The sequence below is a fragment of the Amphiura filiformis genome, chromosome 16 (genome assembly GCF_039555335.1).
Source record: "Amphiura filiformis chromosome 16, Afil_fr2py, whole genome shotgun sequence".
Lineage (NCBI taxonomy): Eukaryota > Metazoa > Echinodermata > Ophiuroidea > Amphilepidida > Amphiuridae > Amphiura > Amphiura filiformis.
In genome coordinates, this window is record NC_092643.1 from 45,249,061 (window position 1) to 45,265,521 (window position 16,461).

Sequence of the window (16,461 nt, forward strand, 5' to 3'; positions counted from 1 at the left end):
AGCTTAGTTTGTAGTGAAAATGGGCTATTCCAGTTGAAATCCATACACCCCTATGGAAGACATGATCTTTAATCTTCTACTCATGGAGTGTAAAATTAATTTCAAATGGAGCTGTTACCCAAGTGGGTAACTCCATTTGAAACCTACACCCCGGGTGGGAGATTAAGGTTGTGTCTTCTCCCATAGGGTGTGTGTGGATTTAAAATGAAACAGCTATAAAGCATAATATAGATCTACCTAACATTCAAGGGAGGAGCCACTCAATATATGCAGTGTATACTTGCATGACAAAATATTTTCAGAATTATGTTCACCCTAAAACCAATTTTACCTTTTCAACAACCTTTTTTTTCAGCACTTTAAGCTCAACTTGCAAATATTTTTTGACAAAATAATCATTATCAATTTTATCCCCAACCGAAAGTACCATGAGTATTTACTCAGTTACTCTCTCTCCACTTTTCCCTATGCAGTTTATGTGTACCGTATTTCTTGAGTGGCCCCTCCAGGCCTAATGTGAACAAATAATGTGTTACCAATCAATGGTGATACTACTAAAAGCCACCAAGGCACTTGCCACTTTGTGATATTTCCCTCATTTGAATTTAGCCTTTCAGTTTAAACGATTTTACAGAAAATCTTCCACAAACAATAAGCTTTGAGTAAAAGAATTGTTAGATTGCAACAACTCAAAACATGGTTAAAAACAAATGGACAATTTTTATCCACTCATTTGCACAATTTTACTCAGTCAGTTAAAGTGAAATTCTCAGTGGCTCTGCAACTGCACATTGCTAAATAAATGAAGTTCCACCCACATGCATCAAATCTATAAAGTACAATTTGGTGGGATCCAATAAACAGATAAAAGGCACTAGATCAATTTATTATGAAGCACTACCTTAAATACATAACAGGCATAGTCAAATAATACTCAAATCTATACATTGCACAGTTTCTACATGTTGATCAATTCCAGTACTGGTTTCGTTCAAAGCAATAAATTATACTAATAATTATATACAAAGCACAAACAATTGTGAAAAGCTAATAAAGAATAGAAAAGTAGAAAGATTTTATATTGCTAAACATACTTATTGCTCTTAATGATAAATATATAGGATGCATACGTTTCCTTCTGGTTCTTGATATGAATGCCAAGTATGTGAAGGATATAGAAATCATTATGAAAATTGGGTGAATAATTACATTTTTGTGAAACAATTTGCCATGACAAGTTTTCCCCTGTATAAATATACACCAATTTGTATAAGATTCCAATTGAATCATAACTTCTATTTTTGTAGTGTTTAGGATTCCTGTGAATAGATTCACAATTTCTGAGAATGCAGGGATTCATATTTTCTAAGAATGGGGGGGGGGGGCAGTAGGCACCTAATTCTTAAATCCTAATTTCACAGATTTCTTTGTTTATGTGTGATCAACTTTTTAAAAGAATTGCCATGCACCCTGTCTAAAAAAATTTCATTTATCCATAAATACTTGAAGGGAAAAAACATGACACTTTTAATATTAAAGATCTTAGAACCCTAACTTTAAAACTGATTTTTGTTCATTAGCTCACGTACTCCACATCTATAGGACATTTAATAGCACATTTGTTCACCCAAGACTTGTTTCTTTGACTACAGGATTCCTGAATGTGATATTGGGCTATTCCAGAAAATAGATGCACACCCCCTATAGAGGAGTTCGGATATCCGGACTTTTTGTCCACTCGTGACTGTTGGAAATCCAGACTTTTAAAGTGCCCAAAGGCAAAACAATCCGGCAGAAAAATAGTTTAAAATCAGAAATCCTCAATTTGAGAGCTCATTTTCAACATTTCCGTGATTTTCCCTTCATTTGATTGGATTTCCATGCTTTTTCGAGTAACATTGGCAACTGGAAATCCAGTCGTTTTCAGAAAGCAGCCTTGGAAATCCGGACATTTCTTTGATTGAAAATTTACTCCTCTATAGGGGGTGTGCACCTATTTTCTGGAATAGCCCATTGCACTATTTTTTAAGGGCACTGGTCTGAAAATGAAGAGAATATAATTTACCTTGAAATATTGCAATTCAAATTGTGATTTTTTGGCAGCAATATTAGACTGTGGTTTGATCAGCGAAATTTAATTCCCACAAACTGTATATTGTATATGTGTGAAAATATCTTCCCTTAGAATATTTGGCATTGTACCAGTACCAGTATTGCTGAACTGTACTTTGAAATGTCTCCAGAACTATGACACCATACTGGCAGGGGGCAAGTCCCCACCTGGCTCAAAATACTGGGTCAAAACGTTCAAAAAATGTCAGATTAAAATTAACCTTATTTGAGCCTTCTGGAAGTACAAGAAATGTAAGGCAACAGGAAGATTCTGCAAAACTGCATGCAATTTTACCCGCCTAGGAAATTTCATCAGGTGCGCCACTGTTTCTGACCACACTTGGCATTCAAATAGAAAACACGTTGAGAATCAATATATTTCAGGTAAGTTTGGTCTAAATTCTACATCTTGCACATTCCAGGAAAGACTCATAGCTGCATGGTCATTCTTGTTGTTGTTAGCAATCTCCATATGGGCACATTCTATTCAAGGCATCTTCTGCTTCTGGTACTCCTTTAGATGCAGCAAACTTCAGCAACTCTTTGGCCTCCCTAGAAGTGATGATGAGATCAATAATAAAGCACATAAAGTATTAAAACTATATGTAAAGCTAAGGTTCAAAATCAGCAAAGCATGAAAAAATAGCCCTTGTACAATATCACATTAGTGTACTTAGGAATGCAATGTATTGTTAGAAATTCTGGTGGTCTCAAAAGCCCTCACACATCCTCCTTCCTGATACCCATATCAAAGCTATCCTTGACAATGTACCCTAGCAAAGTCCCTAATCATATATATTTAAATGCTCCAAATGAGGTGTGTCTAATTATATAGCATTCTGGCAACCTCTTCATTATTTTCAGTTGATCACTCACCCTTTATCTTTGACATCTGTTCTATAGCCCTGTAAGTGTCCCACTGCCAGATTATGAGATGCATGAGGGTGTCCTCTATCAGCTGCATATCTACAGAAACAAAATGAGGACAACTTGAATCATTTGAACAAAGTTATAGACCCTAAATTACGGTTCTTGTTTTTACTTGAATTACTTTTGCCTTTATTGAACAGCTAGCAATGCATGCTAATTCAATGTGTCTCTGGCTGCTCAATATAAACAACAGTAATAAAAACATTTTTAAAAAAACAGGAAACTTTTTAAATTTTTTAGGAGCAGTATTTGCACCCAAAAATGCATTTGTGGCTGTGAATACCTTGATCGCATTTTCCTCTGGTGCTTGTTTACCAAGAGTGATGGATTACATGGAGTAAACGCCTGTGATTCTAGGACTTGATATTGTTTGTAGAGTTATTCAAAATCATTCAGATAAAATATAAAGTTAATAAAACATTAAACAGAGTATACCGGGTACTACTTAGTGATCAGGGTAAGGTGGTCCTCACCTATGTGTAATTATGTGCCTGTCACTATATCTCCCTATACTGAGGACTAACTTTATACCAATTGAACCAATTTCTTAGGAATGACCCCCAATGACCCGTTTAACTTACAATAAATCATTTTCTCCGTCCCAGTAATCAATACTTCCATTATGACCACTTCCCTGCATTCACAAATTAAATTTGCTTCTCCCTCAAAACAATTGCAGCAAAATTATTACCGTACATTTTCATAAAACTCGCAAAACTGAGTCCTCTCTGTGTAATAATTTAATATTGAATTTTTCCAGATGACCTGACTTCATGCTTGAACAATTTCACCAATTGACAAATAACTAAAAATCAAAATCAAAGTTTTACTAGTGGTTCAAGAATGCTGTCAACATTTTGCAAATAATTAATTTGCAAATCAATCCACCAATCAATCAATCCATACTGAGTTTACTGACCTACATACCCTTTTTTGTTCAATCAATCAATCAATATATCAATCAATATATACCGATATCTTATTGTTCAACCTGGTACATCTAAAAAACATTTTTGGGCCTTATTGGTATTTAAGCATCAATGAAAAGAGAATCATTATGAAGCAAACTTAATTCAGGTTCAGAATTTCGTTTCACAGTGCGAGAATCAATCTTGATTCTTGCAGAATAAATTTGCGGGAATCATTTGATTCTCGCAAATCAACTTCTGTGCAAACTACAAATGTTTGCGGGAATCAACTTTGATTCACGCAAATCTGTTTGCGAGAATCTTTGCGAGAATCGATTCTCTGATTCACGCCGAAATTCTGACCCTGCTTATAAAAACACACAAGCCCCTTACCTAAACCATTCCATTGCCTTATCCATGTCTCTGTTGACCCCTTTCCCATACAGGTATCTCTGCCCCACTAGATGCATGGCATGTGATTGTCCAATATGTGCATAGAAATGGGTGACATGGAAATGCAGGTTGTCAAAATGATAGTAGGAATAATAGATGAATAAGATGACACCAATTACAGCAAGAGCCTGCGATGAAATGAAAAGAACAAAATAAAATTTAAATAAATAAATGCATGTAGTGTAAAATACGGTATATAAACAACTTAAGGGGGTACTACACCCCTGGCCAATTTTTTGCCTATTTTTGCATTTTTCTCAAGAATTATAGCGCATTGGTGACAAGTAAGATATGTTTATTATAGGGGCAAGGACTACAACTACTGCACTGAAAATTCAGCAACTCAACGCAAGTAGTTATTGATTTATTGATCAAATATTGGTTTTCCCTCATTTTTGGCTGTAACTCCACTACTGTTGGCTGTGCTGAAATAAAATTTCCAGTGCAGCAGTTGTAGTCCTTGCCCTTATAATATACATATCTTACTTGTCACCAATGCTCTATAATTTTTGAGAAAAATGCAAAAATAGACACAAAATTAGGCAGGGGTGTAGTACCCCCTTAATAAATGGCAAAGCTACCCTACCTTAATAATTATTACAATTTTCCCAGAGACCAGATATTAAAATACAGTGCAAGAATAACATGTTTAAACATCAATTTTAATAATAATAATAATATGGTACGTACTCAACAGTATAAATATGATAAATAAATAAATGCATCTGGTGTATTATATAAAATAACATAATTACAACTTTAGGGCAAACCGGCAAAGCTACTTTAATAATTATTACATTTTTCCCAGAGGCCAGATATTAAAATGCAGCGCAAGCATAATATGTTAACATCAATTTTAATAATACGGTATGGTACTCAACAGTAATATGATATGTATGTTGCGACTTTTCTCATCTTTCCTACCACGGCCAATTTGACTTGAAAGTTCAACATATGGATTTTTAGACATGCATCAATGCAGCCTAGTCTTGGCCATGCTTGTACTTATTTTTAAATTACTATGCTACTGAGCCACAGACAGTTAATTAAAACTACAAGTATACATCACAAATTACTATGGCTACGGCTAAGATCGATATACCATAAATAAGTAATTAGTGCCACTGCAGTGCAATGTTGATGTTCAATGTGTTTTTGAATAAGTGCAGGACTGCAGGTCTTGACAAAAATAAAATAAATAAAGGTGAACTTCCGAACATATTTTTATATTCATTTATTTATTTTATATTCATTTTTTTTATGACACTCACCACTGGTATACAAATAAAAGGCATTGCATTTACGATTTTTATACATAAATACATAAATTCATTAAAAAAATAAAAGACAAACATGTACGTCACAACAAGTAATCATATTTTATTTATCATGAGCGACATGATGTGATGAAATGGTTCCACTCACGTCACATATACTATTCAATTACTTATTTTATTTGGCCAAAATATCAAAGCCTGGTTACAATTTATACAGGAACGGTCAATGAAAAAAACATGAACATTGTCATTGCATGATTGATTGGTAAAAATACATCGGTAAGCTTACTTCCAAAATCCTCACTAAAAGCGTGTCTGGTTTCTTTTTTCTGGCCAGGTACACCTTCCCACCAAATGGAAGATTTGGATCTTCATCTTCGTTTTCTTCATCATCTGTCCAAGATGTTTTCTCGCCCGGTTCTGGCCACGGATGATCAACTTTTTGCGGCCGAATTCTAGCACGAATTCCTGCAGCCGCAGTCGCCATTTTGCTTGTTTACGCTTCCCTGGTTGCGACGATGTTGCCAGTTCATTTGCGGTGATTATGCAATCACGGCTATAATTGATTGATTTTGGTTGGTTGTGTACATTTTTTAGTAGGCCGTACATGTAGGCCTACTTTGTAATTTAACTTCCCAGTATATAGGGGACCGTTCACAAACACTTGTTGGGGGGGGCCTGATGCAAAAAAATGTTCAGGGCCCCCATAGCTTTACAGATCTCAGCCCCCCTTTTTGACATGAAAATTCAACCCCATAGAAAAGCATGTAAACTCTATTTTTTGCATCAGCCGCCCCCCTAACAAGTGTTTGTGAACGGTCCCTAGCTGCACTGAATTAGGCCTACTTTAGTGGTAGTTCAAACTATTTATAAAACTTTTGTATTAACTCATTTCCCCCTCTCAGCCCGCCGCCGCCGCCGTGGAATCAAAGTGATAAGGAGGGGAATGACAAAAGCGATGAAGAGGGGAATAAAACAAGAAAAGTGACGAAGAGGGGAATAAAACAAGTAAAGTGATGACGAGGGGAATAAAACAAGTAAAGTGATGACGAGGGGAATAAAACAAGTAAAGTGATGACGAGGGGAATAAAACAAGTAAAGTGATGAAGAGGGGAATAAAGTGATGAAGGGGGAATAAAGCAAAAGTGACGAAGAGGGGAATAAAACAAGCAAAGTGATGAAGAGTAATAAAACAAGATAAGTGATGAAGAGTGGAATAAAACAAGATACCGGTAATTGATGAAGAGGGGAATAAAACACGATAAGTGATGAAGAGTGGAATAAAGCAAGAAAGGTGATGAAGAACTTGAAGATGGGAATAAAGCAAGAAAAGTGATCGAGTGGAATAGAACAAGAAAAGTGATAAAGAGGGTAATAAAGCAAGAAAGGTGATAAAGAGGGGAATAAAACAAGTAAAGTGATGAAGAGGGGAATAAAACAGTGATGAAGAATAAAAAAAACCAAGAAAAGTGATGAAGAGGGGAATAAAGCAAGAAAGGTGATGAAGAGGGGAATAAAGCAAGTAATGTGGTGAAGAGGGGGATAAAACACGAAAAGTGATAAAGAGGGGAATAAAACAAGAAAAGTGATGAAGAGGGGAACAAGAAAAGTGATGAAGATGGGAATAAAACAAGAAAGGTGATGAAGAGGGGAATAAAACAAGAAAAGTGATGAAGAGGGGAATAAAACAAGAAAAGTGATGAAGAGGGGAATAAAACAAGAAAAGTGATGAAGAGGGGAATAAAGCAAGAAAGGTGATGAAGAGGGGAATAAAGCAAGTAATGTGGTGAAGATGGGAATAAAACAAGAGAAGTGATGAAGAGGGGAATAAAACAAGATAAGTGATAAAGAGGGGAATAAAGCAAGGCAAGTGAAGAAGAGTGGAACAAAGCAAGAAAGGCGATGAAGAGGGGAATTAAACAAGAAAGGTGATGAAGAGGGGAACAAAACAAGAAAAGTGATAGAGGGGAATAAAACAAGACAAGTGAAGAAGAGTGGAATAAAGCAAGAAAGGTGATGAAGAGGGGAATAAAGCAAGAAATGTGATGAAGAGGGGAATAAAACAAGACAAGTGAAGAAGAGGGGAATAAAGCAAGAAAAGTGATGAAGAGGGGAATAAAACAAGAAAAGTGATGAAGAGGGGAATATAGCAAGTAATGTGATGAATAGGGGAATAAAACAAGTAAAGTGATGAAGAGGGGAATAAAACAAGTAATGTGATGAAGAGGGGAATAAAACAAGTAAAGTGATGAAGAAGGGAATAAAACAAGAAACAAGCAATTATGTGATGAAGAGGGTCGATAAAACATGTAAAGTGATGAAGAAAGAGGGAATAAAAAAATAAAACAAGTGTTGAAGAGGGGAATAAAACAAGAAATGTGATAAAGAGGGGAATAAAACAAGAAAAGTGATGAAGAGGGGAATAAAACAAGTAAAGTGATGAAAAGGGGAATAAAACAAGAAAAGTGATGATGAGCATAAAACAAGTAAAGTGATGAAAATGGGAATAAAACTAGAAGTGATGAAGAGGGGAATAAAACAAGTAAAGTGATGAAGAGGGGAATAAAACAAGTGATGTGATGAAGAGGGGAATAAAACAAGAAAAGTGATGAAAGGGGGATAAAAACAAGTAAAGTAATGAAGAGGGGAATAAAACAAGTAATGTGATGAAGAGGGGAATAAAACAAGTAAAGTGATGAAGAGGGGAATAAAACAAGAAACAAGCAATTATGTGATGAAGAGGGTCGATAAAACATGTAAAGTGATGAAGAGGGGAATAAAAAATAAAACAAGTGTTGAAGAGGGGAATAAAACAAGAAATGTGATAAAGAGGGGAATAAAACAAGAAAAGTGATGAAGAGGGGAATAAAACAAGCAAAATGATGAAGAGGGGAATAAAACAAGACAAGTGATGAAGAGGAGAACTACATCTGAACAGTATATGTTAGGCCTAAAATTTCACTGGGATGATGAGAAAAATATGAGCTTTCATCTGATGCCAAAATCTCCTTGATAAAAAAGTGGGGGGATGAAGCTGTCGATTGGGTCACCCATCTTTAATATAATGTCAGCCTGCTATACGCTAATTGCCTAAGTCATTTTTTGTAATTTTGAGAACAAAGAACAAAATGTGGTTTAAGCATGCACCAATTACGGTACATAATCATCCCAATTATTTCGGGTTATTCCCTTTCATTTGTATCATTATCATTTTGTTCTTGTGCAAAGATTGGTGAATAAATGTTTTTAAGCTTGAACGAACCATATTTTATACTTCGTTCTCAAAATTACAAAAAATGACTTAGGCAAAAAGCGTAGCAGGCTGACGATAAACACGTTCAAACATTTGGACAGACGGAGAAACAGTCGGAGTCCACAGTTTGATATTATATGACAATAATTTGACCAAATGACCTAAATAACTGATTGATGCCAAGTCAGTCAGTGAGGATTGGTGAGGCTTTGGTGTTCAGATGAATAAAGCCTTTGTCTGGGGAAAAAGAATTTACTTCAGAGCCAAGACCAAAATATGTACTTTCGTCTCAGTTTCAGAGGGAATCCAAAATTTGCCAAAAATTTCACATTTATTTGCCCTACAAATAGAGTTCTTGATTTAAAAAAAATTAAAGCAGGGACAAAACCCCAGATTGCAAGAGGATCTCTCCCCCACCTTCCCTGGTGCCATGACTGCACGCAACTCAGTGAGTGGGTGAGTGACCTTGGAGGGTTGTCCATGTTAGGTTGGGGTGGGTGGTGGTTGAAGGGTTGACACTGTGGGACAGATTGTGGGTGGGCTGGTGGGCAAATGAAATAAAGAAATAAAAAATAAAGTTTATTTGATCAACTTTTCAATTAGATTTCCCACCACAAGCACTCCACAAAACAAAAATCTGAGTCCATTCAAATAGTTTCTGATCTTTCGCAGTTTAATCACAGTATGAAAATATTTACATAAAAGTTTATACATTTTTACTTGTGAAGAAATATCACAAAATGATTAATAAAATTCAAATTGAAACTTAAAACTTACGATCATATTATTGCTTTATGCACATACTTTGAACTAAAACAACACAGTAAGTTTACAATAGTGACTGCCAACTCCCTCAACCCTACAATCAAGTGCAAATTTGCTGGGACACTTTCATAGTTCAATGACCTCCCGCACTTTTTATTCAATGTTGTATACCAAACGCCTCATTTTTTAAATGGCCTATATTTTTGCTCCAACATTGGTTGGTGGGGGAGGAGGATTGAAATAGGTTGGAAACTATACAAATAAAATATCACATGGTGAACTTCATATGACCGGTTTTATTGAACAGAGGGATGAAATATGAACAAGTGTCCCAGGGAAATTTGCACTTGATTGTATAAAAAAAAAAAAAAAATAATCTATTACTTTCAGTAAAATTACCATAACTCAGAAACGCGCTGCTCGATTGACATGATTTTTTCACTAATTTAAAACAAATAACATTGCGCATTTTTGGTTACTTTAATTGTCATTTTTTGTCAAACTAAATATTTTTAGGTATCAAAACGCTGTAATATATGCATTATTTAAGGCATATTTGACACATGATTGCTATTATAAGCGCATTATCTCAAAATTCACTTTTAAAACAATTTAAAACTAATCAAAATTAAATCATATTGGAAATATAGAGTACAATCGGTTAAAAATACCTACTGAAATAACCAAAAAAATCATAAAACAAAACAATTGTTTCCCTTTAGTTCATTGGTAAATGTAAATGTAAATTGGCTACATAAAAGAAAAAAAGAAAGAAAGAAAGAAAAAAGAAAGAAAGAAAAAGGAAAGAAAGAAAAAGGAAAGAAAGAAAGAAAGAAAGAAAGACAAAAAGAATAAAAAAGAAAGAAAGAAAAATAGCATTGCATGGATTCGAACTCGAGATCTCGGGGGCGAGAAGCAAAGCCAGTAACTATATGCCATCGGGAGACTGATGACAATTGCACTCGATTTCAGCGTATTTAATCCTATCATTGCAATGCTACTGTATTGTGTTATTGAGCTTCGATCTAATGAATTCATTCATTAAAACTCATGTTTTGGTCGTATTCAGCATTTATCTAACGTATATTTTGAATATACACGGTCACATTATACATACCTTCCTAACTTTGATATGTTTATTGGTAATTATTTCTCCATTTAAGCCAAATGAGCACGGTCTACCATAATGTTAAATAAATATATATTGCTTTTTAAGTTATATTATTCTGGTAGACCGTTATTGCGTCATTAACTCTTGTTATCCTTGTCATAAATAAATTCGCATGAATAACAACAGCTCAACCATGGTGTAGTGGTTTGCTTACTGACTTGTGATCATGAGGGCTACGGTTTGAAGGTCGTTGTCGCCGATGTGTTTCCTTTTAAATCCTGCTGTTTATCTCTTTTTTATTTTTGAATACCAATAATAAACACATTTAAAATGTGTAATTGTATATAATTGTATATACACTTTTTGGCATGGCATTGTTAAGTTTGAATTAGCGTGTCTGTGATGGGTAGTTGAAGGCCTATATTAAAGAGTTTAACGTGCATTCCGATAATAGCATTTGAAATAGGGTAATGAGTTTGAAAGATCAATGATGAGACAAACATCATGATTCTGTTCTATTTATTTCTATATTTTCTTAATTTCTTATTTGGTTTGCTTTTGTTATGTTTGTAAATTCTTCCAAAGGAGAATTTATATGTCCACTCTAATATAAGCAATAAATGTATCAAATATTCCTTGAAAAATGCATGCATTGCAGGGTTTGATATTCAAAAAAAAATTTATTTTAATAATTTTTAAAAAAATTGTCTAATCATGTAATGCATAATGAAATTATCTTGACATCACTGAAAAATTATGAAAATCGAGCAACGCGTTCGAGAGTTATGGCGATTTTATTGATATTAATAGATTATTTTTGCGCATCCCCTATACAATCAAGTGCAAATTTGCTGGGACACTTTCATAGTTCAATGACCCTCCCCGCACCCCTTATTCAATGTTGTATACCAAACGCCTCATTTTTAAATGGCCTATATTTTTGCTCCAACATTGGTTGGTGGGGGAGGGAGGATTGAAATAGGTTGGAAACTATACAAATAAAATATCACATGGTGAACTTCATATGACCGGTTTTATTGAACAGAGGCGCGAAATATGAACAAGTGTCCCAGGGAAATTTGCACTTGATTGTAGTCTCAACATCAAAATGTTCATGCTAGCCCTAATCCTAACCCCTAACACTATTATCCAAACACTAAAACCCAACCCTAAACTATTGTGTGGCAGACATTATTGTAAAGTTTTGCCCTAAAATTGTCAGGATAAAACAAAAATATCACAGAAAATTTAAAAGCAGGTATTTTTGGTCAAAATAATTGACTGTGCAAGAAAAGAATACACCAATATATCATACACAGAAAAGATTAAAAAAACACCTTCACTGCTCGGACTTATATTCAAAATATATGACATTTCAATCCAGTGATTAAAAAAACAAAGAGAGTACTGCTTCACTATTCTAGCATTCTATAAGGAAAATATAATCTTTTCTTAAATTATACTGTTACTTTCAATGTTATTTCATGAAATTGGAAAAAAAAAAGGATTTTCCAACTTTTCAAAAACACCAAATTTTGAGGAGAAAATGGGTGCTTGCTTTTTTTTTTTTACACATGGTTTTGTTGCTGCAAGGAAATAGGCAAATTAACAACTTTTATTCTGGTTTCATACTTTCTGCCGCTTGATCATGTTACTTGCACTTCTCCGCAAGCAGAGCGGGCGCAGCATGTCTCTGAAAGCCAATGTTGCCGCTCAGCACTGCTCTGTGCTCATTGGCCAAAAATCGACCTGTTCTCATACGTCATACTCGTACCCCTATCGATCTGCCGGTTTGGGCAAAGTGGTGGAGTGCTTGATACGTCGGCTTGCCACCGCTAGCGCTTCTGGTGTGACTGCACAGTGAAGCAAAGTGGCAGGAAAGTATGAAATCAGCATCACACCTTGTAGCAATAAGCTTGAAACTAAACTATCATAATACACTGCAATTGGAGAGCTAAGATTCTAAAGCACACACATCCTAGATAAATATTTTTCTTTTAAAATATACTTTTTTTTCCATAAAAACAGGCAATAATTATCAAAATATTTTTCTCATTTTTGTAATTTTCTATGATCTCAATAATAATAATATGTAGCATGATCCCTACTTTGGCATATATAATAGTCCTATAAGGAATCCTTTTCGACACAAAACTGCTGTATGTTTTATGTTTGGCTCACACTACACAATTTGAGGATATTTTCCTCACCCGTTTCAGTAATAAGTTTCAGCTGTGAAGACCCTGTTTTTGTTAATATAAGGCAAAAAACACCCCAACAAGTTTGTTTCCTGTAGCGTGCACATTAAGTTTTTGACATAACAGCTTATTTCGCGTATTAGAAATTTTTTTCACTTACAAAGAAAGAAAAAAAAATGCCCAAAAAAATAGAAAAAATTGCAAAAAATAATATAAAACACTACTGGAGTAAACATTTACACATCACACAACAAATCAGCATAGTGAAAACTACTGCAAAAAACATAACACATTTTTAAATACCTTTTTAATCTGCAGGTTGAAAGGGATCATAAATATTCTTGAATATGATTTTTTTGTGCGTGTCGGAGAGACCCACCGTAAATTCCCATTCCAATTTGCAGCAAAAAAGGTATTTTTGTCATTTGAAGACATGGATTAAAAAAACAAACCATTTCACTTTTTTTTTTGATCTGCTACAGGAAACAAAAATGTTTTTTTTGGCCTAATGCATCTGTTATTACTGCTATACTATTCATATTTGCACTATAAATTGTTGGATATTTCAATCATAATGTCCTATGGTGAATCATATCAACATTATACTGTAGGAAAATCTAAAATATAATAAAATCAATATTTATGCATAATAATATGCAACACCTGTGTCCAAACTTGTTTATTATACTGTTTATAAAAGAACCTATACTGTTTACTTTCAATTGTTTTTATACCTTCGGCAAGATTATATTTTAGTGGTGAGGATGCGGTTACAAAAATCCTATTAAAAAACAAAGGAAGGCAATATTTGACAAATATGTGACATGATCAAGAGGAATGAGTCTCTCGGTTTATATAAGACAGAAAAAATAAGACTCATAACACTGTGTATCATTTTGATATAGAATGGCACACACGCAATTGGGCGCAATGCTTATGCTAGTTGACTGGCGCACGCTTATGTGAATTTAGGCGAACATCAGTTGGGACTTTATTGGCACGCGCAGTAACAAAAGCTGAATAATTTCCGCCTTATATAAACCGAACAAACTTTAGCATCAAAAATTTTCAATTTTGATCTGTGTTCATCATTTATTCACACTTTAGAAATGGTATGGTCTTGGAAAATTGGACTTCTTGTTACAAAGTTATGGGAGATTATCCAATTTTTAATACAAAGCAAGGGGGTGACACTAAATTCACGGTTGTTCTATTAGCAACGCAAAACCTATGACAAATTCGAAAGTGAGGCCAGTTATCGATCCGTTATGAATAATTCATGTTCGACCCCTTGGATCATGTTAATTGATATTGGCAAATAACAACGTTGTTAGTTTTGCGAACTTTGCCTGTTCAATGAGAGTATAGCGCGCCCCCAATACATCTGGGCGCAAACCAGGCGAAAACGATCCAGTTTAATGAAATGGCGGACGGACATTCCCATCAGGCGCCAGTGATATGTTTTTTCAAAGAAAGTCTACTAATTTGATATGAAATGACATTTTGCAATAGCAAAGTCAAAATTAGGACTTGCGGTCAATAATATGAAGGAAATACGTGACAGAGCCAAGGTGTGAAACACAAGTAGTATTTGAAGTTAAAATAACCTTTGATACCCGACCTGACCTTCCATAGCTTTCCATCATGGCGCCTTATTCGTTTTTATGTATTTCTATATGCTCTCAAGTAAAATAAAATACCAAACTGCACTAAGCAGACAGAATGTTACTTGGCTCCCAGCATGAATTATTGATTTTAAACGGAGGTAAAGAAATACATAAAGTTGTGTTTCTTCTTTCATTAAATAGAGTGCTCGATCCTGTAAAGGAGGCGTGTACATAACATTAAAGAAACAAATTTACTCCATTTTCACTCGATTCGTTTAGCGAAGGCTCCTCAGGTGAATGAGAGAAATGTAGAACAAACTTAGAGTCATGCGTTTATCGCGTTGCTTAAACATGTTTAACGCGCATGGTTTTTATACGCCGCTATGCGTTTTCCTTAAACATGTTTAACGCTCTGGTCGCTTTTCTTGCGTGTCGCTACGTGTCGCTACACATATTTTAATTTTAATTTATTTTCTTCAGTATTGCCATGGAGCGTATAAAACCATGCGCCATGAGCGAGTATAAAACCATCGCGTTAAACATGTTTAAGCAACGCGATAAACGCATGACTCTAAGTTTGTTCTACATTTCTCTCATTCACCTGAGGAGCCTTCGGGCGAAACGAATCGTAGTGAAAATGGAGTAAATTTGTTTCTTTTAATGTTATGAGGTAAAGAAATACATAGTTGCCTGCAAGCCGTGCACCATACTCTAAATACTTCGGTAAATCTGAATAATGGTCACATGTAGACATATCACGTGTTCGGGAAATCATGTGGCAACATTTTAAGATTTCAGACTTGTTTACTAGTTAAATTGTCATTTGTACTATTGATTATTTATCTTTGTTAATTAATATATCTTTTAAATGCTGATAAATCGTGGTTGGCTGCCCATATTATATGTTAAATTCAATGTTTTATGAATATAATTCTACCACGCAGAGGGGTCACACAGCATAATTTCACACTACACGATTTAGCTAGATTTGGAGCTCTGCATTTCAAATTCACGTCAATTTTAAAGTTTATACACTTAATATATTTAATATAATACTTATTTTTTTGTTATAACAAACTGGAACACAAAATATACTAGCTTATTACCTATACAGCAAGGGGATTTATACACATTCACTCAGCAATTTGACATGCCTGGCGCATCAAGACATTCTCTGTCTGGATAACATGACTGTCGCCCTGAATACGTCTGGGCGCAAATTTAAATAACAATACGCTATTTACATATGAATGCGGCTTCATGCCAATTTCTAGCGCCGCTTCCAGGCCTATTCCGTGTACAAAGTAAAGCATGTATCACCTGGTTTTATCAATATTAGTGACATTAGACGCTATTCCTCTTGATCATGTCACACATGTGTTATTCATGATCAGCACCAATTTAAGATTCTACAAGAAATATACAATCCCAATAAAATACAAAAGGAGTTACTGAGAATTTAGTGACAGTGTCCATGGTGTCACTGACTAACATTATTAACTATTATTTGTTCAAGTCAAGTTGAGGAAATATGCATCGCATACATATTTTAATATATATTTTAATATATATTTTGAAACAATGAATTACAATCTCACATAACATGCACAAGTGAACTGACCCTGGCCATGGCCAAAATCTTGGGATACCCAGCAAACAAAACGTTATACAGATCATTCAAATGTCAGGTTATTAAGGTTTGTAGAATGTTGTTAAAATGTTTGTTTTATAAAATATTTTAACATCATTCCCAAACATTTTTGATAACTTAACATAATAACATTTTACTAACATTTTAAAAATGTTGAAATAGCAATAAAACATTTGAAAAATGTATTCATGACCTT

At 34.6% G+C, this 16,461-nt stretch overlaps 1 protein-coding gene across 1 annotated transcript; it reads right to left on the reverse strand.

Annotated features, from left to right (window-relative positions):
• On the reverse strand, positions 1 to 6,205 carry LOC140136064 (uncharacterized). The gene is made up of 4 exons (XM_072157769.1): positions 5,970 to 6,205; positions 4,344 to 4,531; positions 2,989 to 3,078; positions 1 to 2,664 (listed from the first exon to the last, which is right to left on the reverse strand). The coding sequence occupies exons 1-4, from the start codon at positions 6,165 to 6,167 to the stop codon at positions 2,571 to 2,573; spliced, it is 570 nt and encodes a 189-aa protein (XP_072013870.1). The 5' UTR covers positions 6,168 to 6,205; the 3' UTR covers positions 1 to 2,570.
• Between the last annotated feature and the right edge of the window lie 10,256 nt (positions 6,206 to 16,461).

Coding starts and splice junctions, on each gene's coding strand:
- LOC140136064 (XM_072157769.1), bottom strand. CDS start 6,167: ATGGCGACTGCGGCTGCAGGAATTCGTGCTAGAATTCGGCCGCAAAAA. Junction 3,079..4,343: donor AAGGCAATGGAATGGTTTAG/GTAAGGGGCTTG, acceptor TTGTTTCTGTAG/ATATGCAGCTGATAGAGGAC. Junction 2,665..2,988: donor ACAGATGTCAAAGATAAAGG/GTGAGTGATCAA, acceptor CATCACTTCTAG/GGAGGCCAAAGAGTTGCTGA.